At 51.0% G+C, this 23850-nt stretch overlaps 2 protein-coding genes across 3 annotated transcripts in view; one reads left to right on the forward strand and one right to left on the reverse strand.

The window, feature by feature from the left end:
- WSB2 (WD repeat and SOCS box containing 2) lies at nt 1–15922 on the forward strand. 2 transcript variants are annotated; one of them, XM_075060101.1, is made up of 9 exons: nt 1–77; nt 2774–2945; nt 5588–5823; nt 6657–6794; nt 8114–8214; nt 9517–9689; nt 10314–10427; nt 11714–11821; nt 13296–15922. In XM_075060101.1, exons 5-9 carry the CDS (start codon nt 8185–8187, stop codon nt 13456–13458), a joined length of 588 nt encoding a protein of 195 aa, XP_074916202.1. In that variant the 5' UTR covers nt 1–77; nt 2774–2945; nt 5588–5823; nt 6657–6794; nt 8114–8184; the 3' UTR covers nt 13459–15922. The 2 variants fall into 2 exon arrangements, with proteins under 2 accessions (XP_074916202.1, XP_032655888.1); XM_032799997.2 differs by lacking the exon at nt 1–77 and adding an exon at nt 502–574.
- The window catches only part of RFC5 (replication factor C subunit 5), a 13849-nt gene continuing 5799 nt past the window's right edge, over nt 15801–23850 (reverse strand). The window contains exons 4-10 of the mRNA XM_032799998.2: nt 23420–23493; nt 22446–22605; nt 20800–20881; nt 19413–19542; nt 18785–18862; nt 17408–17462; nt 15801–16861 (exon numbers count right to left, since the gene is read on the reverse strand). Coding sequence (XP_032655889.1) covers nt 16765–16861; nt 17408–17462; nt 18785–18862; nt 19413–19542; nt 20800–20881; nt 22446–22605; nt 23420–23493 — 676 coding nt within the window. The 3' untranslated portion in view covers nt 15801–16764. The remainder of the gene's footprint in view (nt 16862–17407; nt 17463–18784; nt 18863–19412; nt 19543–20799; nt 20882–22445; nt 22606–23419; nt 23494–23850) is intronic.

The raw sequence follows: 23850 nt of genomic DNA on the forward strand, positions 1-23850 counted from the left end.
TGTTCCTTACCAGATTAGAGCGGTGATAATGAAGCATTCCAGTTCCCACAGCATCTCTCTTCTATAGTGTGGTTACTGTGAGTGTTCCATTGAACGATGTGGTTGCCCAAATGTTCCCAAGTGTGTTAGGATGTAATGTGCACCTGCTGCCTCTTTCATCATACAGTGTCATTGCCTGGGTAGCTCTGGTGAGACCAAATTAAATATTCTCTTCTTCCCCTTGCCCCTCCGTGCTCCTGGGGATCCCCCACAGGGACCAAGCTCTGCTCATGGAGGACTGGAGAGGGCTCCCTTTGGATTTTTTTCAACTCTCTTCCTGAAATCAACAATCCAAGATTCACTGAGCAACTCTCCCTCATTGCAAAGTAGCAAAAAAGGGCACAGTCCCCCATTCCCCACTCTTCTTTTCCCTTTGCAGGTCACCTTCCAAATCTCTTGCAGTGTAAAACTGGACACCAGGATTGCTGTAGGTTAGTCCCCTAGTGTAGTTTCTGGAGAGCTGGGTTACAAGTGAAAATGGATTTGGTGGCTACCTCAGAAAAGTCCGGTGACTGGCAGCCTGTGCTCAGAGGCAGTGAGTGCAGCAGGCAGCATGCGTCCGTTCCCATGCTCAGCCTTGGCTTTAGCCTCTGCTAATCCTCTAGGCCTGTATCATTGCACTACTGCAGTCTCCTTTCATCCTGGGTTTTGATGCCATTTAGCATAAGGTAGTTTCCAGAGTTCTGCTGGGACTAATGCCTCATTGATATTCGTGTACTTTGAAGTCTTATTCACCTGAGCAAAGGTTAGTATACAGGAAAGTTGGAGTCATGGTTACTGGCTGCCTAGTTTGCTAAGACTTGGAGCTGTAATGTGACCACTGTGGAGTATAAGATGTTGTCCCAAGCAGATCCAGTGTTTATACTTCTATTTGGAAGGCTTGGTCATGTAGTGGTTTAATAAGACCATAAGAACGGTCATGCTGGGTTAGACCAAAGGTCCATCTAGCCCAGTATCCTGTCCTCTGACAGTGGCCAATGCCAGGTGCGTCAGAGGGAAAGAGCAGATAATCATCAAGTGATCCATCCCTGGTCACCCATTTCCCAGCTTCTGGCAAATACACTTTTGTTTCTGGTTTCTGGTTTCAAATGTAGTTTAGCTGGGGGGGAATGGTGTCAGCTAACCCCTGGAGGGTGTTTGTCCATGTTACAAAACCATCGCTCAGTTTGACTCAGTGGCTGGCCAGAAAGTTTTTCTGCGTCAAGGCTGCTTTGGAGTAAGGGCCTCGTTCTGTTTCAGGCTTGAAGTACAGTAGAACCGCAGAGATACGAACCCCTCAGGAATGGAGGTTGTTCATAACTCTGAAATGTTCCTAACTGAACAAAACATTACGGTGGTTCTTTCAAAAGTTTACAACGTAATACAGCTTTGAAACTTTACTATGCAGAAGAAAAATGCTGCCTTTAACCATCCATTTAAATGAAACGACCCCAGAGACATTTTCTTTACCTTGTCAAATTTTTTTTAAACATTCCCTTTATTTTTTTTATTAGTTTAGATTTAACACAGCGCTGTACTGTATTTGCTTTTTTGGTCTCTCTGCTGCTGCCTGATTGTGAACTTCTGGTTCCAAAGGAGGTGTGTGGTTGAGTGGTCAGTTCATAACTCTGGGATTTGTAACTCTGAAGTTCTGCTATGTGTTGCAGGACTCCAGGCAGTAAGTTGGTCTAGTTCAGTGGCACTAAATTTGCGCATGAACATAAGGGGAATCTGTTGTTCAAAAAGCAGCGGTGCAGCAGGTGGCCAGTTTAATAGGATGCAATGTGAACTAACCAGTTGAATTGCCTCCTGGTGCCCTAATGAAAAGCTCCTGCTACATACTTCTGGTATGGTAAAAGTACGCTGTTCATTGGTAAGGATGACCTCTTCTGTATGCTGAAACTGAGCACAACAGGGGGCTGAGAGATTGTGTTGCGGGAAAAGGAGATTTAGACTCGTATGTCCAATCTGAAGAGCACACCTTAAACCATGAGACACACCCCCCGCCCTCCAAGGGAGCTCAGTGGGTTGATTCTAGCCATGGGTAACATGCCCACTCTGGACTAGTCACAACAGTCGGATATGTGGTGTTTAACATCTGAAGTGGTAAATCCTGTGAGACCTAAAGCAGAACAGTAACCAGACGGTGCTGTCTTACAGCAGAGCCCGCAGTAGAGTGGTTGCTAGCAGGAGGCTGAGCCAGTTAGTATTTAAATAATAACAGAGCTCATCATCTGGAGCCCTCAAAGGATTCCACACCTCGATATCTTCACAAATCTGGCCTTGGGTGACTTGCTGAAAGCCACACAGTAGTGTTGGGAATAGAACTTGGGTCTCCTGCCTCGCAGGCTGATGCCCTGTACTTCAGCGTATGCATGATACTCTGCTATGGGAGCTTTCACTAAGCTTTTACGGGGGCTGTTTTTTCTCAAAATACGTTGACATCTTCAACTGGTCCTTAATGTCTTGAAAATGTGGTCTGGGGGGCCCAGTGCTGCCCCGCTGAATTCAGTGGGAGCAGGACAGGGCCCGAAGTGACTTGCCCTAAGCTTGCAGAGGGAATGTCAGAGCTGGGGTTAGAATGTAGGAGGCCCAGACCCCAGCCACTAGACCACGCTGCTGTTTGCACAGCCTCATGTTTGCGGTCGACCCTTGGCTTGGCTTGGGCTGCCGTCCCCACACGTGTGCGTGGTCTTGGGTGGATGGTTGGCCCTGTCACATGCTCTATGTGTAACCGTGCCATCTTGTTCCCCAGTCGAGCCTCTCCTGCTGGCGGAGCTGAAGCCAGGGCGACCACAGCAGTATGACTGGAAGGCGAGCTGCGAGACATGGAGCGTTGCATTTTCCCCAGACGGCACCTGGTTCGCCTGGTCTCAGGGTCACTGTATTGTCAAGCTGATCCCCTGGCCCTTGGAGGAAGCTGAGCTGTAAGTACCCTGTGGCGGCTCAGAGAGGGAGGGCGTCTCTCCTGCTAGAGTCAGGGCCAGCTCCAGGTTTTCTGCCGCCCTAAGTGGCGAAAAAAAACAACAAGAAATGGTCAGCGGTACTTTGGCTGCAGCTCAGTCACGCCGCTGCATTCTTCAGCGGCTGGTCCTTCACTCCCTCTCTTCCTCTTCAGCAGCAGCTCACAGAGGAAGAGAGGGACTGAGGGACCCGCTGCCCAATTCCCGCCAAAGACCCGGATGGGCCGCCCCAAGAGTGAACAGAGTGGCCCCCCTCTGTATTGGCCGCCCCAAGCACCTGCTTCCTTAGCTGGTGCCTGGAGCTGGCCCTGGCTAGAGTCCATTGGCTGCTCTTCTGTTCCTTTGTGCACTAAGTCAGGGCCCTCTCACTCAGCGTCCCCCACGGCTCAGCAGGCCTGGGCCAAGGAAGGCGAGGGACTGAGATTAAAGCTGGCTTCCCATAGCTCCCGCAGCATCAGGGTCCATCCCCCTCCAGGTGAATTGATCAGTGGGGTTAGCAGTCTCTGCTCTGTGTCCTCCCGTAAACCAGCCATCAGGGGAGTCTAGGTGCCCCCTAATAGGTGCTATAATAGCTGAGTCTGGGTGCTGTTAGGGCCCCTCACAGAACTCTGCCGAGCCATGTTACAGTTCTCTTAAAGGTCCCTGCCCCATAAACTCCCAGGAGAACACCCAGCTGGAGCAGAGAAGGATTCCTGCTGCGTCAGAACCAGCTCCGCTACACAGAGCATGGAGTATTTCCAGGACTAGCCACCGAGGCTGTTTACAGATAAAGCTATGGATAAGCTTGGGAGCGCTAATGGGAAAGTCAAAAGCCAAGGGATTCCCCATCACCACCACACCAGTTTAACCTTCCTGTATGCTTCCCTCTTGCTATCAGACCACCCTGGGAGCTTGCTGTCTTGTTAACGGGACTTGTTCTATGCATTCTTCTGGTAACATGTCACCAAATCTTCTGCAAAGGAAATGCTCCTCTGAGCCTGCAGCTGTGAAACCTCATCCCTTTCATGGGTTAACTTGCTTGGTTTGGGCTTTTTTAAATTGGAGGATGAAACCTTTGCAAGAGATCACCTCAGCTAGGCAGCCATCCTGTCTTCAGAGACCATAGGCCTCAGTTTACCTCCCTCCCCCTGTGCTGGAAAACTACCTGCATTAAGCAATCAGTTTTTGTCAGTCCCTTGGATGGTCAGATTTCACTGTAACGGGACTGTCCGTAAATTATGTAACACATCAGGGAGTGGCTGAGTCCTTCATTTTTCATGTTTATTTTAGTGTTACAAAGGGTTACATGGGGGTGGTGGGTCTTGCAGATCACCAACAAGAAGTTTTGTAATTTGTGGACAGCCCCAGACACTTTGACTAATCACATTTCACTGGAAGATCCCCACTCCATTATCAAAGTGGTAGGGTGAGTCACTTTATACAGAAGATGGTGCTTCAAGCTGTTGTGTTGAAAAGCAGGTTTCCATGCGCTGAGATCTACGAATAAATAGACTGGACAACTGGTTGAGTAAGGAGGTAAAATCCCTGGGGCATGTCCCTTGGTGAGTGGCCCTTGCCCTTGTATCAGGGCTGTTGCAGCATCCTGGGAGAGAAGAGAGGGACAGTTCAGTTCTGCGTTGCTGGCTCTGCTGACTCTTAGGAAAACAGGGACATGGGAACTTCACTTGGTTTAGGAAGTTGGAGTGTGGGGGAGTGAACCAGATTTCAAGGAAGGAAGCCTCCTTCTCAAGCTTTGAAGGGTCTTAGGGTGAAGTAACAACATACAGTAGGTGCTGGGAGATCTGGTTTCAAGTTGGCACCCCTCCCTACGCTGGCGGCCTGGCAAGGGCATCTCATTACCCATGGTACTTGTCTGGCCCCCATTCCCATAGTACCTGAGCACTGCACCTCACCTGTGGAGCAGGGCAGTGCTGTTGTCCCCCTGCTGCAGATGGGGAACTGAGGTACAGAGGCCAAGTGACTCACCCAAGGTCATATGGAGTCTGTGGCAGAGCAGGAAACTGAATGCAGGTCTCCTGAGTTGCAGGCCAGTGAATCACTGGCCCATCCTTTCTCTCCCTGTATGGCTTTCGCTCAGCTGTTCTGTGCACCTGAGTGAAGGGGCCAAGTTAATGAGAGCAAGCTGAGCTATGTGCCCATTATGGCAGGAAGGTAACCCCGTGGCTGGTCTGTTTGGGGAAAGCAAGTAGATCTGGGTGGGACAAGAATTTTAGAAGAGTAAGCAGCGACATGCTTTGAACTGTAAAAGCAGCGGCGCTGGAGTGGTCCGAGGTGTAATGAGCTCTGCTGAGGCCACCTAGAGGATCCGCCCCACCTAGGGCCAGGCACAGACAAAGCCCTGGTTTGACCAGACAGCTTCCTCTGGTTTCAGGCAGGGCAAATGGCATTGGTTTAAACTGTGTCTTTGCCTGCCTACGCTTGGGAGATTGCTCCTGAGTCTGGCCACTGCTAGCTGAAATTCCCAGTGCAGAGACAGCCCCCGAGCCACGCCTACCTAGCAGTGTGCAGTAGGCTCTAGTTCCCCTGCTGTGAATTAGGGTGGGTGGGGGAGGATCAGGCAGCACCTGCAGCTGCTGAATGACCCGATGATCCTCTGCTCCCTGCAGAAGCTGCAAAGCCTCTGAACGCAAGAATCGTGGCATCAAAGCCGACGTGAGAGGCAGAGGGGGCTCGAAGGAGAAGACACTGGAATGTGGCCAGATTGTATGGGGTCTGGCCTTCAGCCCCTGGCCTCCGTCTGGCGCCAAGGAGCGGGATGGCCTGCGGGCTCCGGGTCAGTCCTGTCTGATCCTTGCCACGGGACTCAATGACGGGCAGATTAAAGTCTGGGAGGTGCAAACAGGTGAGGGGGTTGCGGTGGATTACATCTGCTGGATTAATCTAGCTCGTGAGGAGAGGGATGGGGCGTCGCTGTGTCCTGCAGTAGCCCTGTCCTTGCCATATCCCGGAGAGGGCTAGACCGTCTCTGCCTTTCTCCTCCTCCTTCTCCACCCATGGAGCTTTTCTGGGCCCCTGAGCATGTTCCTAGTATTCTCCAGCTCTGATTTTCACATTGCAGCTCCTCTCCGATCCATCCTGGCCCAGCGTGCCCCTTGAACCTGCCCGTGCTGCTTCTAAATCACCTGGCAGCAGCCATTCCCCACACACACACAGCCTCTGCTTGCGTGAGGAGGCAGGAGAGGTAGCTGTGGCTCTGGTGGGTGGGTCGCTGAGCTTGCCTTCTCTCTGTTACCACTACTGGTCCCCCTTCTCCTTCTAGGCAGCAGGTCAGAACTGCAATGACCACTCCCTGTCAGTGGAAGTGAGCAGGGGACAGGCAGGTTGGGACTCCTGCCTGTTCTCCCACAGGAGTAGCCAGTAATATTGACCTTCTGTGAACTAGGCGTTTTGCCCCTGGTCTTGCTTCCTGGTAGCCTGAGACAGGCTGTGTCCATAATCCCTAGGGCGGTAGGAGTTCACTGGTGGCTAAAGAAACTGCCCCATGTTTTAGACCACATGCCTTGCGAGTTTTAGCAATGCCCTCGAAGCTGGAAAGTGTAGCTAGCAGCGGGGGTGTGGGGTGTCTCCGGTGAGCACATCTGTCCAACGCGGGCTGCGTTCCTGCGGGTCAGGCGAGGCGCGCTTGTGTCTGTGCCCATGGTGAAACCGTACTGAGCCGTGTGCTCGTGTCTTCAGGGCATTTCCTTTTCAATCTCTCCGGGCACCTGGATGTCGTGAGGGACCTGAGCTTCACTCCCAACGGAAGCCTGATTCTAGTCTCTGCATCCCGGGACAAGACCCTCCGCATCTGGGACCTGAGCAGAGATGGTGCTAGTGAGTGCACACGTCCCCCGGGGGTTTTCAGGTGGTGGGCCTCAGACTCTCAGGTCGTTATGAGTAAGGCTACGATTTAGTCATGCAGGTCATGGCAGTCACAGATTCTGTGACTTTACAGGACCTCTGACTTCTTCAGCTTCAGCTGTCAGTGGCTTGTGGCAGGGGCTGCAGAGGGGTTCATGTGCCCCCCTTGCAGCTTCCCAGGGCCCTGCGCCTGTGGCTGGGGTTGGAGCCTGGACTGTGTCCCCCAGCCCCGCAGCTGCAGCCAGCTATGAGCGGGTGCTGTGCACATACCACCTCCCCGTGGGTGGAGCCCCTGGAGCCATGGTTGTACCCCTTCCATGGCGGGGTGGCTCGGCCTGTCATCCCCCCTTCCCCCCCCCCAGGACTCTGGCTGTCATTCCTCTGTGCCACCTAGCCCTGCCCCTGGCTATTTTTTGTAAAGTCATAAACAGGTCACAGGCTCCTGTGAATCTTTGTTTAGTGCTCGTGACCTGTCCGTAGCTTTTACTAAAAGTAACCATAGCAAAATCTTAGCTTTAGTTATAAGTGCTTGTGCTACGCTGTGGGAGCTGGCATCTCCCAGACAGGGGCTCTGCTCTGCTTGGATGCAACCAGGACTTTGCGGTCAGAGGTCCATACCCCCATTATTAATGTGCTGAGCTGTTCAGTCCCAGCTCGTTGAAAGCACTTTGAACCTAACCCCATGGCGGCTCAAGGAAGCCAGGATCGAACGCGCTGAGTTACTGTGCCACAAGTTAGCAGCAAGTGGAGTGAACTTTGGTTCCCCCCTCCCCCCCCAGTGTGTGTGAGGGACGCATGTTAGGAACGCTGGAGGCTGACTGAGGACGTGTCTGCACTGCAATCGGGGCGTGGGTCTAGCTTGAGCCGACCTGCCTGAGGTAGCTAGCTTTGCTGCTCTGGTACCCACACTACCTAGAGCAGAGCTTCAGCATGGGCTGTGCCAGCCCCCTTGGAACTCTAGGTAATTACTTGCATGGCTAGCCTGTGCCGAGCATCATGCAGCTGTGGCTCTGCTACCCAAGCTAACTAGATTACAGCTAGCTACAGTGTGTCTACACAAGCCACAATTGCCGCCCCTACCCCCCAGATTGCAGTGTAGATATGCCCTGAGAATAAATCTGATGCAGCAGAGAGAGCATCCGCATGGGGAAATCTATCAGAACTAATCTGGTCTGATACCCTGCTTCCGGAGCTGGCTTCAGAAAGAGCAGCTGGAGGTAGGAATGAGCCTTCCAGCTCTCCCTGTCTCTGGACTAGACACCTCTCTTACAAACTGTTGCTGCCATCCCCAGGTAAGCAGGTCCAGGTGCTGTCTGGCCACAGGCAGTGGGTGTACTGCTGCTCCATCTCTCCGGATTGCAGCATGCTGTGCTCTGCGGCTGGAGAGAAATCGGTGAGTCTTGCCTATTATTGGGAGGGGTGGGGGGAGTGGTCTCATTTCTTGCCCGTTCAGCTGTCAGAGAGCCCACCGTATGCTCCGTAGTGCGGACGAGCTGGCTTAGCGGTGTGTGCTGGCTCTCGGGTCTCTGGGATCCAGCAGCTCTTCTGAATGGACCTGCCTTGTGTCTACTGCCCCTGGCGGTTAGCTGTCTTGCTCTTCTGCCATCCCAGCCCTTCTCCCTGACCCAGTGGTGCTGTTCCACAGGTTGGTCAGCAGGGGTCACCCTTGTGCATTGTACCCATGTTCCATCCCCCCCAGTTCTTGCCCTTTATCTTTCCCAGGTACGATATCCTGCCCTCCCCCACGCCATGGGTCCAAAGCCTCTGCTTCGCTGTGTCTCAAGCCCAGGGCTGCTGCTTGCTCAGCCCGTGGGGGAAGGGAGGGGATGGGAACATCTGGAGAGAGCGCTGTCTCTCCTGCCTGCGTGATGTCGCCTCAGGCGCTAAGGCAGGATTCTCCCGGAAGCTGGGTTTGGGCATGCTGCTCTTCCACCACCGTGAGCTGGGCTGGAGCAGGCCCAGGTGAAGAGCTTGCAGGGTGATGCTGAATACGCTGTCCCCCATCACTAGACTCCACTCCTGCTGCTCATAGGACTTGCCAGGTGGGGCAGACACGCTACTATTCCCCCTGCTCCCGGTTTCAAGCCCTGTGGTCTGCTCCTGGGGTATGTTCTGGTGCCCTGGACGCAGTTGTTGGCAAGAATGCCCGAGACCCCCCGTGAAGGATCTGGGCCCCGTTGTGCATGTGGATGTCAGGATGCAGCGAGCAGAGGGGATAGGAGGACAAGGTCCATCCATACATGTCCCAAGTTCTTTTTGTTACCATTACCGGGGGGAGGATTCTGTCAAGGCTCTGGGTCCTTGCCCCCCTCCCACTGGTGACAGTGGCCTGCTCTGGGTGTTACAGCCACCCAAAGGAGACTCTCCCTGGCTAACCCAGCGAGCTTGGGGGCTAGACCCCCGATCCTTCCCCCTTGTGCGGTCACTGCCATGCACTGCCGTTCAGTTGGAGTCTTTATGCTGCAGAGTCTGTCATGCTGGGCCGAGAGCTGGCGGGTGTTAGACTGGCTGGTGCCCACATGAGCAGTGCCTGTTTTCACCCACCCTTCCGGTGTCTCAGAAGCTAACACTTGGTTGGTGACAGGCCACGAGGGACGATAAGGGAGATCCTTCTCCCCCCAGCATTCCCAGGCAAGGAGCTGCTCCGCACTCATGAGCAGAGACCGTAACCCTCCCCCTGTGCACTCTCCCCCAGGCCTTCCTGTGGAGCATGCGCTCCTACACCCTCATCAGGAAGCTGGAAGGGCACCAGAGCAGCGTGGTGTCATGCGACTTCTCACCAGACTCTGCCCTGCTGGTCACGGCCTCCTACGACACCTGCGTGATCATGTGGGACCCCTACACAGGGGAGCAGCTGAGAACGCTTCGGTAAGGAGAGCAGCCCTGGGAGCTTTCTGGGCACCAAGTGAGCAGAGGTGCATGGGGGAGAAGGAGCGCTGGCGGAGTGTGTGCCTGAAGGTGCTCCGGTATTGGAGGCTACTTAGCCTAGGGGCTCCTGCACACAGCTAGCCACATTCCCCCTGCTGTGCATGTTGTTCTGCACCACTCCTCCCCAGGAGGGAGAAGGCAGCAAATGAATGGCCCTTTCCCATACACGAGGGTAGGTGGCTGCCTGTTACCGCTTTAGGTGTTGCTGTCACGGCATGCAAGGGAAGAGATGGCCACAACGCTTTCCCCGCGGTGATGAATGCCCAGCCCCAGCCTCCCCACAGCTCAGCACTGGGGCACTTCCCTTCCCAGTTTGTAAAGAGCAGCCCAGGGACTGGACAGTTCTCGCCATGGAAAGACGCACAGTTTGACATGCTCTCAGCAAGGGAAATGCACGTTTAACAGTGACACCTGTGAGCTTTGCTCCAGTACCAGCTACGATGACTCCTGGAAGGCAGGAGCTCTGATTTACCATGTGTCCCCCCAGACAGCCGTATGGGCCAGGGCTCCATTACAGCTCAAACAGATGTGGTGAGTGAGCTCTTCCTTTTCCCTCCTGCTTAGCCACGTTCTGCTGCCCCCAGCATTGGACTATGGCGGTGACATCCATGTCAGCTCCCTGAGGTCTGTGTGCTTCTCTCCGGAAGGCTTGTATCTTGCCACAGTGGCAGATGACAGGTGAGGGGCTTGGTATCTTATGGCTGTCTATGGCAGGGGCCCTGCCAGAGCAGCGAAGATGAGCTACAAAGCTCTTTTCAGCTTCTGGTCCTCAGCTTTCCAGCAGGGACCTCTGCCTTTTGAAGCTGGCTGCTTCTGCTGGTACCGGGGCTTTCAGAGCCACATGACTTGACTCTGGTTTTGGTTTGGTATATCTATGGTGCCTGGTCTGTTTGTCCTGACACCACAGCTGCTGGGGGGTGTAGACACTGCGCATCACGGGTATCTTAAGGTAACTCCTCTTTGGACATGGCTGCCGGATTGCCATGGTGACAAGGCCAAAAAGTAAGATCAGCAGGTAAATAGCTGGCTCAGGTGTGTATACCAGTGCCATGCTCAAAAGTGGGGTTGGATGGATGTTGCCACCATCAGCCTCCAAAGACCAGTGTCTTGTTGGGCTACACACCATGAAGCACCAATAGCATCCTGACTAGCAACCCATTAAGTTCTGCTGCCTCCACTCCCTTGGTGCTGTCAGCAGCCTTGGAAATCTGTGAAGGAACCTGGAGAGAATTCCTTGCAGATTGAGAGCCTATTGTGGGCTAAGATCAAGACTGTAACTTGGTGCTGCTGCTTTTTGTCCAGTGCCATTGATGGCACTGTACAGGCAGACTTCCCAGCTGCTTGTCCCAAGGGACTTTGCAAGGGTCTGTAAGCTTTTATGGAACCATTAGTTTTGCATGTCAGGGTTGGTGACACTGGGAATGTGCCTGTGGAGATCGAGCTAACCCAGGTATTGAATCATTGGCCTGATTACCAACTGAGCGAGGTCAAACTGGCAATGGTGGTGTGTGATAGTCCTTTCGTCCCAGCTGGTGCTGGTATCTCTAGCAAATTTTTTTTGTGGGAGACGGGTTAGGTACATTGAAAGTTCTCAGAAGCAGAAACCTCTTCCATCCACCTAGTTTGCTTATGGGCCACTGTCACAGTCAGGATACTGGGCAAGATGGACCATGGTCTGACCCAGCATGGCAGCTCATACGATCTTGAGCCAAGTCACTGTATCTCTGCCTCAGTTTAAGTCCCTCTAAAATGGGTATAATTCCTGGCTTGCAGTGGAGTTGTGAAGCTTATGTAACCTTGTAAATTGCTTGGAGGCCTATGGATGAAATTTGCTTGAGAATGTGTGTGGTTATTTTAACTTCGACGGCTGAGAATTTGTTTTAGCTGATGCAGTTGGAGTAGCTAGTGCCACTTGGGTTTGTGAACTCCAGGGCCAGCATTGTGTTTCTCTTTCTCTCCTTTAGACTCCTGCGGATCTGGGATTTGGAACTAAGAACTCCAGTGGCATTTGCACCTATGACCAATGGCCTGTGCTGCGTCTACTTCCCACACGGTGGATTTATTGCTACAGGGTGCGTAATTCTGTGCGGCCCGTGGGACGTGCTCTGCCAAGAGCACATTCTGTTCATGCTAAGTCTGGGGTGAGAGAGGCAAGGGAATGTGACTCCACCTTGACCCAAAACCTTATGCAATGCTGCTGCTGTCTCAAAACTGGGCATTCTCAGGCCAGGTCTCCACTATAGACTTCTGCCGGCATATAGCTATATCTGTCATCACACTCGACCGACACAGCTCTGCTCACAGAAGTCAGAGTGTAGATGCTAGACCAGCAGAGCTGCACTTCTACCAGCAGAGCATGCTTTGACCATACCAGTTCAAAGCACAGGGTTGCTGGTATATCTGTCTCCACACTAGGAGCACTTTGCTGGTGTATTCCTATACTGGAATAAGGCTCCTAGTGTGGACATGACCTTGGTGCCTGGAGAGAGCGATGTTGGAAAATACTGTGCTTGGGGTATTGTTTTCCCTCCCAGTTCCCTACTAACCAAGCGTTGTTGGGTTCCTGCCTTATTTTTCCACCTCAGCTAGCAACCTCCCGATTCCTGCCCCTCTTGAGTTCAGCAGCGAGCTGTAATGTTACAGAGTCAGCCTTTCTCCTGTGTCTCTGCAGCAGCCTCTGCCGGAACACATGGTGACAGTGCAGCTTTCTCAACCAGAAATGAAAGGCCTTGAGTTCTGGGTTTCTCTTGAGTGTGCCGGATGGGCTCTCATGAAATCATCCCACCTGCTAGTGGGGGAAAGGGGTCCAAGTGAGAGCCTGTGCTCTCCTGTAGAGTGAAGTCCGTAACTGATGACTATCCACTTTCTAAAAGTCCTGCGAGGGCAGCTTTTTCTTTCCTCTCTATGCAGGAGTGGGGTCAGGGCCACAGTCACCAACTTTCATGTGGTAAATAAGCATCCTGACTTTCACAATAGGCCAAAAATCAAGCTACAGGCAAGTCGCATCTTTGGCGCATTTAACATGCGCGAATTCAGCTTTGCGCAGTCGGCAAAAACGGGGAGAAAAAAGAAAAATAACAATATAAAAACTGCATCTGTAGTGCGGGTGATTCCACCTACCATTCAACTCAATGAGTGTTTCACTATACGCGGTTTTCGCTTTATGTGTGGAACAGAACCCCCCACCTAAGATGAGACTTGCTTGTAATTCCATTTCAAAACAAGCCAATCCCTAAGAACCCCAACACTCTATGTGACTAGACCTCCCCCGGCGTGCAGTCTGGGACTGGTGGGCCCGCTGTGCACCCTGACTCTCTCTACACCTTGCCCCTGCTTGCTGGGAGCTGATCAAAAACAAAGCAGCAACAACAAGCTACAAACCAAAAACAAGCCAACAAGCAATTTACAAGCCAATTAAGCCAAAAACCAGCCCAATTACTGCGTTTTTTTTCGTGGGTTTGGCATGTCTGGTCAGTGCACACATGCTGTTTGTTCAGATGCTGAGCTGTGTGGGTGCTAACCTTTGTCCTCGGTCTCTTGTTTCAGGACGAGAGATGGCCACGTCCAGTTCTGGAGTGCCCCCAAGGTCCTCTCATCACTTAAGCACTTGTGCCGTAAAGCTCTCCGCACCTTCCTAACAACGTACCAGGTCTTAGCACTACCCATTCCCAAGAAAATGAAAGAGTTCCTCACTTACAGGACTTTTTAAACCCCGTGTAGCACATGAGGTCCAAAGAACCCTGGAGCTGGCTGGCTTCCTTCAGAGCTTTGTTCTGGAACGGAGGAGCAGCTGGGGTTATAAAATGGTCATGAAGACCCACTCTGCTCTGTGGTTCTAGTACAAGAAGGATTTCTTTTCCTCTGTTTGGGGCTGTATCTTTGACCATGTAGGTTATTTTAAGAAGAGAACCCAGCAAAAACATGCAGTGGGCTAGCTGATTGAGCTTTGAATTTTTTAGAACTCAACTCTGATGAGGAGGAGCAAGAGTTCTACTCAAGTGATCCATCCACGCTGATGGCTGTGCCGGGTATTTGGTTCAGAGGGGCCCTGCCAACAGCAACACACATTTCAGTTCTCTCTAGGTGTTTTCACTTTAAGTGCAATTGCTGAACATTGTGTGTTAAAAGCTAGAGGGCTGTGAGAAGCCCTCACCGGTATGGCAACCCAAACTCAGACCTCCACTTGGATGAATGAGAAGCTGCGTGGCCTAGTTGAGTTACTCAATGAGGCAGTGGCTTTCACGTTTGTTACTTTCTTTGGCCTGGTTCCAAGACTGCTGAACCTGAACAAGTCTCTACATTGTGGGCAAAGACTTCAAAATAAAAGGTTTTGTTTCCCCCTTTTGTGTTTGAAGAGTTAGAGATGCTCTTTCTAGAGCCATTTTGTGGGTGACAAAAGTACATGGCACTGAGGGAGTCCTACATATTCAGTCACAGGGGCCTGGTGTGGCATGAGATTGAGGTCTTAACTTTGAGGGGTGAAAGATCCCCTTAATACTAGTGTGGCTTCCAGTCTGAAATTGGCTTGATCAGCTCATTTGCCAGAGACACAAGACACTAGCAAAGTACTTGTGGTTTGGTTATATGGTGTATGGCATGGCTTTCTCCCCTGTGTGTAATGGAGAGATGAACACCTTAAGGACAGTGACTGGGGGCATAGGGAGGTGCTCTGCTGCTGGTCTGTTTTTGTTAAAGTGATTTCAACTTTGGGCAACTTTTTATTTGTATCCCCATGGCACACACTAATTGTGGCAGAGCCTGGCTAGTTTCCATTATGGGGGAGGCTAAGCATGAGCTTGTGAATTTTGCAGATGGGGGGGCGAGGGGGGGGAATTTAATAACAACCAGTAACTACCAGAGCTGATTTGTTCACTTAATTTGACAAGTCTAGTTACTGAATTATCCAGTGTGCTATTCTAGTAAATGTTCTGTGGCCTAGTTTATAAGAGTGGTGAATTCTTGGCACTATAGCAGAGAGACAGCAGATGACCAGTTTTTCATGCCGATGACAGGGCTCTATTGTCCTGCTCTTGTGCTTCTTGCTCACTTTCTCTCCTGCCAGAGTACTGCTTTTGGGAGTCTAGTTTCCAGGGAGTTTTCCAGCCAGGGCTAATGACTCGTGTACTGTATCAAGGGGGTGGGGAGGAGAACGATGCTGTGTCTCATACGCCTCCGTTTCATTTGGGCTAGTTTCTGGCAGCAGTAACAGCACATGCTTTATGGTAATTGCTCCATTCCCCCTTTGTATAACTACCCCTGTATCTAGTGCCATACAACTGGCAGGGCCATACAAGCTACTTCAGAATGCATGGCAGTGACTGACAGGACAGACTAATAACTTCCCCTTGAAACTAGGGGAAGACTTCCCCCTTTTTAGAAAAATTATATCACTTATAAATTGGAATCTAGCCTCAAGAGACAAAGCTTTTAATATCCCTGTATCTTGCAAAAATACCCCCCAAACCTTCAGTGCCATTGGACTTTCTATTAATGAGCACAAGTGATAGCATGGGTTAGCTGTCCACACCCTGCTGCTGTAATAGGAAAACAAAGGGAAAAGTGGTACCACTCAGCTTGAGGGAAGCTAGGTCTGAGCCAGCAAACCTAAAACCAATATGTTAAAGTTCTGAACAGGAGGTCATGAAAGGATCACAGCAGCAAAAGACTCTGTTGCCCTTTCTCTAATGCTGGGGGCAAGGTTAGTGACAGGAGGGGGAACTGTCCCTTTAAACTAGCAGTTTTCTTAAAGATATATTTTGGCCAGCAACTCTGAGCCCCATGTGTGCACTGAACCTGTAGCAGAAAGGGGTAGTGAAATCCCATCATCTGCACCGAAGAGCAATCTCAACACCCCAGCTATTTGTTATACCTCAGTACCACAGCTGCCCACCTCAGGTGTGCAGCTCAATAGCACAACTGGTACATGGAGCACTGCTCTCCAAGCTAGTAGAAGGACGGGACCCTATCGCTCACAGCTCTTCACTTGGGTATTTCTTCTGCATTGTACATAAAGAGCACACTGGGACGCACCTTGTCAAGCATCCTGATTGGTGAAGTTGAAGATGGTTTTCATTTTTTCTTGACCATGATCTGTAGTATTGCCATCATGTACACAGGAGCCTGAGAGGTTAACTTCAAGAGGCAAAATAAATTTTTCCCTTTCATACAACTGACTACTCATATGCTGTCATTCCTAGGCTGTAACTACACTAAACTGCTGCAATTTAGCATAGCAGGCCAGAAGCAGCTACTGTAAAGCCAGCTTACAGAATGTAGGGTATTGATTAAACCAAGAGACCCCTGTATTCTGCACTAGGTAATGGTACACCCTCTCTGACTGAGACAATCCTTCGGAGCTCAGTTAAGGCTTCCTGTGAAATTGTGTCATGGGAAACATTTAAAGTCTCATACAAGGGGAAAGCTCAGCACCCTTCCGCTATACACAATTCTACCCTTAAAGTTCCTGCAGGTTAAATGCGTCAAGTCTGCTGCTGCTGTAGGAGTACAGTTCCATCAGTCAGGGAGAGTTAGCTACTTACACTGGTGGTGAATATGGACCAGAGTCTCCCAGTACATGAAAGGAGCTTGCAGCTTTAAAACCCAGCAACAGCCAGCTTCAGTTACACAGTGTGCACCACAAAGTCAACCCCTTTCTCAGGTGTAAGGGAAGAGGTGAACCTACCTTACTTCCCTTCAAAGGTGTATTTCATGCTGCAGCTTATACATAGACACAGCGCTAAGAAGTTGTCCATTCCCTCACACTTAGCTGCAAAGGGCTAAATTCTTCCCTCAACTACTTGTGCTGAGTTCCCCTTAAGTCAAGAGCAACGAGGTGCCCATATCTGAAGGTCAAATTTGTCCCCTACATTGTCACCAGTAGATAGGGCTTCTAATACAGTGCGTAAGGAACTGCAGAAGCCACTGGACTCGTGTTCAGACAAGGACATTCTTCTTTTTTTTACTGCTTAGCAGGAGGGGTGAGGATGTAAACTGTGCTCATAGGAAGCCACTGGACCTAAGCCTCAGCTACAATCAAATCCCTGGTGACTTGAAAAGCAGCAATAAGGGAGCTTAGCTGAATCTTCTCGCTTGTACCTGCAGCCAGTCTGTGCCTAAGGCAGAAGAAAAGCATACATGTAAATACTCCATTTGGCCAGATCCTGCGCTGAAGGTATTGCTGGGTCAGGCAGCAGATATGGGTTTTACAATTAAACAAATGTATTTCACGGATAGCTTCTGGAAATACAGGCAAGTCGCATATTAGGTGCACAAATTCAGCTTTGCGTGGTTGGCAAAAACAAGGAAAAACTGCATCTGTAGTGCAGGCAATTTCACCTGCCATTCAACTCAGTGAGTATTTCATTATACACGGTTTTCGCTTTACATGCTAACTGCGGAATGGAACCCGCATGTAAGATGAGACTTGCCTGTATACAATTTTGCATGTGCCCATGCTAAAACACATGCAGGAACCACTGAAGATGGTGGGTGCAGTCCTGTAATGTGATACAAAGTTGTGAACCGGGCATTGGGCAGCATTAACAGTAACCTTCCCTTAGGAAGGGTTCAGACAGGCCAAACCTCATCTTAAAGATAACTGTTAGGGGAGAAAAGGCAGCTGGGGCAAGCAAAGCAACAGGCTTCGAAGGGATACTCACTCGATGTCTGCCATTTTGATCAGGAGTTGGATTCGGACAGAAGGTGGAAAGTCAACTAGGGAGAGAGATGAAGACAGATTGAGTAAATGTGGTGTTTTAAGAAAGAATCAAGTCATTTAGAGTGCCAGCAATGCCCCTCTGCCATGTACACTGGCCAAACCAGACAGTCTACACACAAAAGAAGAGGGAGGGAATCGCTCAGTGGTTTGAGCATTGGCCTGCTAAGGGAGGGTTGTGAGTTCAATCCTTAAGGGGGCCACTTAGGGATCTGGGGCAAAAATCAGTACTTGGTCCTGCTAGTGAAGGCAGGGGGCTGGACTCAATGACCTTTCAAGGTCCCTTCCAGTTCTAGGAGACAGGTATACCTCCAATTATTAAGAATAAATGGACACAAATTAGACCAAGAATTATAACATTCAAAACCAGTCAGAGAACACTTCAACCTCCCTGGTCACTTGATTAGAGACCTAAAAGTCACAATACTCCAACTGCTAAACTTGAATTAGGCTTGAATAAAGACTGGAGTGGATCGGTCACTACACAAAGTAAAACTACTTCCCCACACTAATTTTTCCCCTACAATTACTCAGACCTTCTTGTCAACTGTTGGACATGGGCCATCCTGATTATAACTACAAAAGTTTTAGTTTTTTTCTCCTGATAATAGCCCACCTTAATTGATCAGTCTCATTATAGTTGGTACAGCAACACCCATTTTTTCATGTTCTCTGTGTATGATATGTATTTTCCACTGCATGCATCCGATGAAGTGGGCTGTAGCCCACGAAAGCTTATGCCCAAATAAACGTGTTAGTCTCTAAGGTGCCACAAGGACTCCAAGTCATTTAAGGCTCCTAAGTGGACCTGCCCTGTGAGGGAGAATGGCTATTTGAGACAGTAATTGAAGATGGCTGCACAGCCCAGTGTTAGCTCTGCTATAGGGAGACAGCAATAGCAGCCAATCTGTCCCCAACCAAAACACATGCTGCTAATAGCAAATGTGTCTCAGCCATAAAGACCGTGCACCACAAAGCAAAACAGGCAGGTCAGACACTACTAAATAGGAAGTGAAAAATCCAAACTGGGCTATTGCTTTGTGGCCAGCTCCATGTCAGTTCTTCCCCCACCTCTGGCCAGTCTAACCGATGAATGGAGCCACATATGGTGAGGAGTTACCTGTGGGGCTGCCTCTTCCCATAGCACAGACACCATCTTCCCTGGTTACAGCCTCATCCAGAGTCCCCAGACCGTAGCCAGGCCCCAAGAGGGATTTGTTTCTTATGGGTTAATGAGGAACACTGTCAACAAGCTACTTTGGTGGATATGCATGTTAAGATGGAGTGACCACGTCGTGCTGGCCAGCCAGAGAAGCATTACCTCGATGCACAAACAAGTGGATCTCTGTCAGGATGTCATGCAGAGCCAAACCCTTCAGTGTCTTCAGCTCCAGGATTTCTCGGGAGAGAGTCAAGGGATTTTTTTGCACAGAATTCTGAAGCCCAGCAGTAGATGCCATTGAAACAAGGGATTCCTGTCCCCCAGTTCACTGGATCCTTGGTGGGGTGAGCTAACATAGGATCAGCTCTGAACCAACAGCCATGAGGGAGCAGGATCGGGCCCGGAGCTCCCTGGCAGTGGTGCACCGAATGCTCGGAGGTTGGAAATGAAAGGAGCTGCACCACATCCGCAATTCAGACATCAGCCCACAGGCCTGCAACACCCAGAGCTTCCCTGTGCTGATCAAAGGGAACCTGTGCATCCCTGGGAAGCACCACTCCCCATGAGAGAAGGGGAGATGCAGACGTATGACCTGGGCATGCTATAACGATGTAATTGGCATGAGTTACTCGAGTGGTCAAGTGCCTTATAAAGCAAAAGCCTCCCTTTTCCATTTGCACAGTTGGTAAAAGGGGCCACGGGATGCCATCCCATTGTCACCATGCTAGTCGGCCGCCCATCTCACTTGCCCCTCAGGGTAGTGTAAGGAGGACGATGGAAAGGATACTTTTATAGGCAGTGGAGAAGTCCTGGTTCAGCATCCAGTCGAGAATGTTGGCAATGTCAGACTTCAGGGGGTGCCCTGTGCAGGTGTACACGGTGTCCTCTGTCACCTTCCCAAAGGCCATGGTGGTGCTCTGCCAGGAGAGGAGGAGAGGTCAGGGGGCAGCTCCGGCCATCAGACCTTTAGGGTACGTCCACACGGGGACAAAAGACCTCCAGCATGGCCACAGCTGGCTCGGGTCAGCTCACTGAGGCTCCTGGGGCTTGGCTGGTGCGGCTAAAAATTGCTGTGAAGACCTTCAGGCTCAGGCTGGTGCCCAAGCTCTGGGACCCTTCCTCCTCGCAGGGTCTCAGAGCTCAGGCTCCAGACCAAGTGTCTACACAGCAGTTTTTCAGCCTCAGAGCCCAAGCCCGGCTAACCTGGGCCAGTCATGTGTTGTTTATCCCTCTGTGGATGCAGCCTCTGTGACTAGAATGGATTTTCCCTCCCATTAGCCCTGTGGGACCCATGCACTATGGAAGACCAAGCAGGATCCTGTTCTGTCTTGTGCATCATCAACAGAAACAGCTCTAAGTGCACAGATGTCACCCATTATAAATCTAGGGTAGGCAACGGGGCTGCGTGGGTGTCACTGGCCCCTTAAGAACCTGTGACAGCATTTTAGGAAGGATTCTGAGCCTGCCGTGAGTTTCAAGGAAGGTTGTGGCAGGAGCCGTTCTGCTTGTCATCTGAACGAGTCACCAAAAGGCGGACATGGAACCCCACCCACGGTGCCATTTCACAGTTGCTTCAGTACAGGGAGTGAAGAAGAATCTACCATGGTCCCCTCACCCCCACAATACAATCTGTGCAATCAGAACAGACTAGCTTCCCCACCCGCCTTCCCTGTATACCATCTGCTGCTGCTGCAGCTTTCCTCAGCCACTTGCCAACGGTCCTCAGCCAGCGCTGGTTCCCCAGAAGTCACTGCAATGGTGGGGAGAAGGGCTGAGGGTTCTGGAGGGCGCTGAGGTGAACCCGTTGCCTGTGGTTGCATTACCATCTCTACCTGGCTGCTCCTGCTGTAGCCAGTCTCACAGTAGACCCTGGGCTGGAGCGGAGCCAAGCACGGGCACATTGAGATGCCTAGGCCCGCAGTGCACTCTTGCCTACAAATACCACCTGCAACACTGAGTAACTGGAGGAAGAGCCCCTGAATCTCTCCCTTATCCATGGGGATGAGGGTGTTGCACATGACCTGACCCCGTGAACCATTCCACGCACACATCAAGGAAGGAGACGTCCATCTGGCCATTACACAAGTGGCACCATTGCCACTCTGAAATCAGAGATGCAGCCTCTGGTACTGGGAGGTGGGGGCAGCAAGCTGAAGCCACACACAGGACTGTACCTGCAAAATATTCAGAGCTCTGCGCATGTCCCCGCTGGAGAGGGTCACCAGTGCTTTCATCCCATCTTCACTTACATCAGCCCTGAAAGACACAGATTTCAGGATGCACAGCAGGGGCCCTGAGCCCTGGAGAACTGCCGAGTCACACAACAGCCACCAGGGGACACCCCAATATTTGAACAGTCCTGACAATGTCAAAAAGCCATGTACGGACATGGCACCGTGACAGGTTTGGGGCCCTCTGTCTCTATGCAAAATAGTATCTTCTCTCCTCTTCCCGGCTGCCAGGCGCAAAGACAACAGATCCTGACACCTCAGGACCATTTGTTCAGGCCGAAGTAGACTGATAGACAGTCCACTCCCATGTGAGCAGGCAGCTCATCCGATTGCATTGCCTGGAGCGGGGCTGTGCAAGACAACCTTCAGTCGGACCAGCAGATTCCAACAAGGGCATGCAGGGCATGGGAAGAGCCATGAGGCTATGGAGGCAGAAAGCAAGTATTCCCAGGGGAGAGGCTTAGTGAAGTAGAGGAGAATTTGCTGGTCGAAAGAGAAGCACTGGCTAGAAGCAGGTGTGCAATATCTGCCCCCGCGACGACCTTCCATCACACACAGGACTCTGCCACTGCATTCACATCTCACCTACGCTACACTTGCTATTCCTGTGGCCAATCAGGCCAAAAGGTTCATGTCAAAAACCCCAATACTTGGGGCTAGGCTGAGTTCAGACTTGTCTCATTTGCTACCCAGCTCTTCAGAAGTTAAACACCAGCCCACACCTCCGCTATGCCACCAAGGTTTTAACCACAAACCGTGGCTGGTTCCATTTGTCTTAAAGAGCAGTTCTACTCTGAATGGACAACCTTTTCTCTCCCCAGCACAAGCTCCCTGGGTAGGCACGCAGACAGATCTTTAGTACGAAAAGCAAGGAGCCAACACAGCTATAAGAGAGGGAGTGAGCTGGTTTCCACTCTGCCTGAAGCATTATTAACAGAGTAATTAAGCTCTAATGAAAGCCTGGTTCTGCTGTGCTGCACCTGGGCAGGCCCAGTGTCAATGGAGCAACTCAGGTGCAATTAGGGCCCAATTTGGCCCTGCAGAACCTTCCTTAGTGGGGATGAGGGTAAGGAGGAGAAAATCCAGCTTAAGTTCACACAGCTGGCAACCAGTAGAGCCGAGGGGACCTGAGCAAGTTTGCCCTAGAAAACCACAAACAAATGGGACTTCAGGAGGCCTCTCTTCTTTTTAGTCTTACAATTGCATTTGAAGCTGCAAAGCAGCTTAAGGAAGGGACCTGCTCAGAGACTGAGCCCCCAAGGACCTACAGGCATCTCTAGCTGCCAAAGGTTGAAGGGAACAAAAGAAAAGACACAGAGGAAAGCCACAGTTCCCTGCAGGAGGAGAAATGTGTGGAGGAAACTGGAGAGAAGGAAAAAGGCAGCTGGTCCTTCCAGAGGTAAGAGGAGGATTTAGGAGAGCCCAGACAAATTGGGGAGGGAGGATATTATGGAAAGCAATGAGGACACCCATGATTGCATGAACAAAGGCAGGAGGCAGCTGAATAGGTCAGATGTTTCCCTGATGTGAAACTCCATTTCCATTTTGTTCTGACTCCCCTCCCATCCCCAACAATGCTTTTTACTCACATCTCTTCCTTGATGACATGCTGCAGCCTGGGGACCATGAGTTCTGGAGTCAGGGGGCCAAAGCGGAACCTTGTGCATCTGGATTGCAAGGCAGGGATGATCTTGGAGAGGTAGTTACAGATCAGGCAAAACCTGGTGTTCTCAGTGAATTTCTCAATCACTGCAAAGGGAGTGGGGGTGGGGAAGGGGAAGGGAATTGCCAGTCAGAACTTGCACCAATCTATGTTGTTGCAGTCAGAAGAGAGTTAGTGAACACAGGCAATATAAGCCATGGCATAGACCATTCCACTCTGCAGAGCGGGGGCACAGGAGGCTATGAAATAGCCTGGAATTCCTGGAGTTTGAGTTTCACCTCCCAGAAGGCTGGACTCAAGCCCCTTATCCTTCCAAAGAAGAATTTCCAGGAATTTACTGTGGGTGGTCCCTTTGGTCAAGACCTGGAACACTGAGCCCATGTCATTATCATGAAGATACCATACAAAATACCATTATGAAGATTCCTCCTCTCATAGCTGCCTTCAGGAGTTAACGTGTATTGCTCCTTTCATCCCAAAGCGTGGTACTGGTGGATATATGCAAACACACACACCACTCCAGCACAGGAGATGCAGTCACTGGGGTGTTAGGCAACAGCTCCCTTGCATACAACACTGCTACACACACTGTCGTGTCACATGCACAGCGTTACCACTTGCTTGGGAAAAGCTTAAGTAGACAACTTGCTCTGAGGGTGGGAGTCACAACTGCATGAAATCACAGCTGGGCCTAGGGTGACCAGATGTCCTGATTTTATAGGGACAGTCCCGATTTTGGGGGCTTTTTCTTATATAGGCACCTATTTCCCCCACCCCACCCCATCCTGATTTTTCACACTTGCTATCTGGTCACCTTAGTGGGGCCCTGTCTCAGCAAATTACCGAGAGCCGTTGAGAGCTACCACACCCTTCTCCGGTCATAAGCTGAATGCCACTCACCTCGCCTTAGGGCATTCTGGGCATCCTGGGTCATGGCATCTGCTTCATCCAGGATCACAAGCTTAAAACCTTTCCTAATGGAAAGAGAGGGGATGGCTGCTTCAGTCATCCCTGCCTACAGCCTAACCTACTGTGGGCGAGCTGGAGGAAGCCCATGGAGTCAATTCGAGCTTGGCCCCGGGATATATAGAGCTAGGAGAGACCTAGCCCTACTAATGCATTAACCCCTCCTTACGCCCGTCTCTTTTTCGGCTGAAATCGAGTATTTCAAGCCATCACTCCCACCTGATTCACACCACTTTACCCCAGACTCACAGTAGCGTCCCTTTGCGTACCCAGAATCCTCTATCTTCTCTCCCGTCCGCAGCATTGTTCACACACTGCTGATGAATAAACACGTTTCAGAAGTGGCCATTGAGTGTTGGTGCCTA

This window comes from Chelonoidis abingdonii, chromosome 22 (assembly GCF_003597395.2).
Source record: "Chelonoidis abingdonii isolate Lonesome George chromosome 22, CheloAbing_2.0, whole genome shotgun sequence".
Lineage (NCBI taxonomy): Eukaryota > Metazoa > Chordata > Testudines > Testudinidae > Chelonoidis > Chelonoidis abingdonii.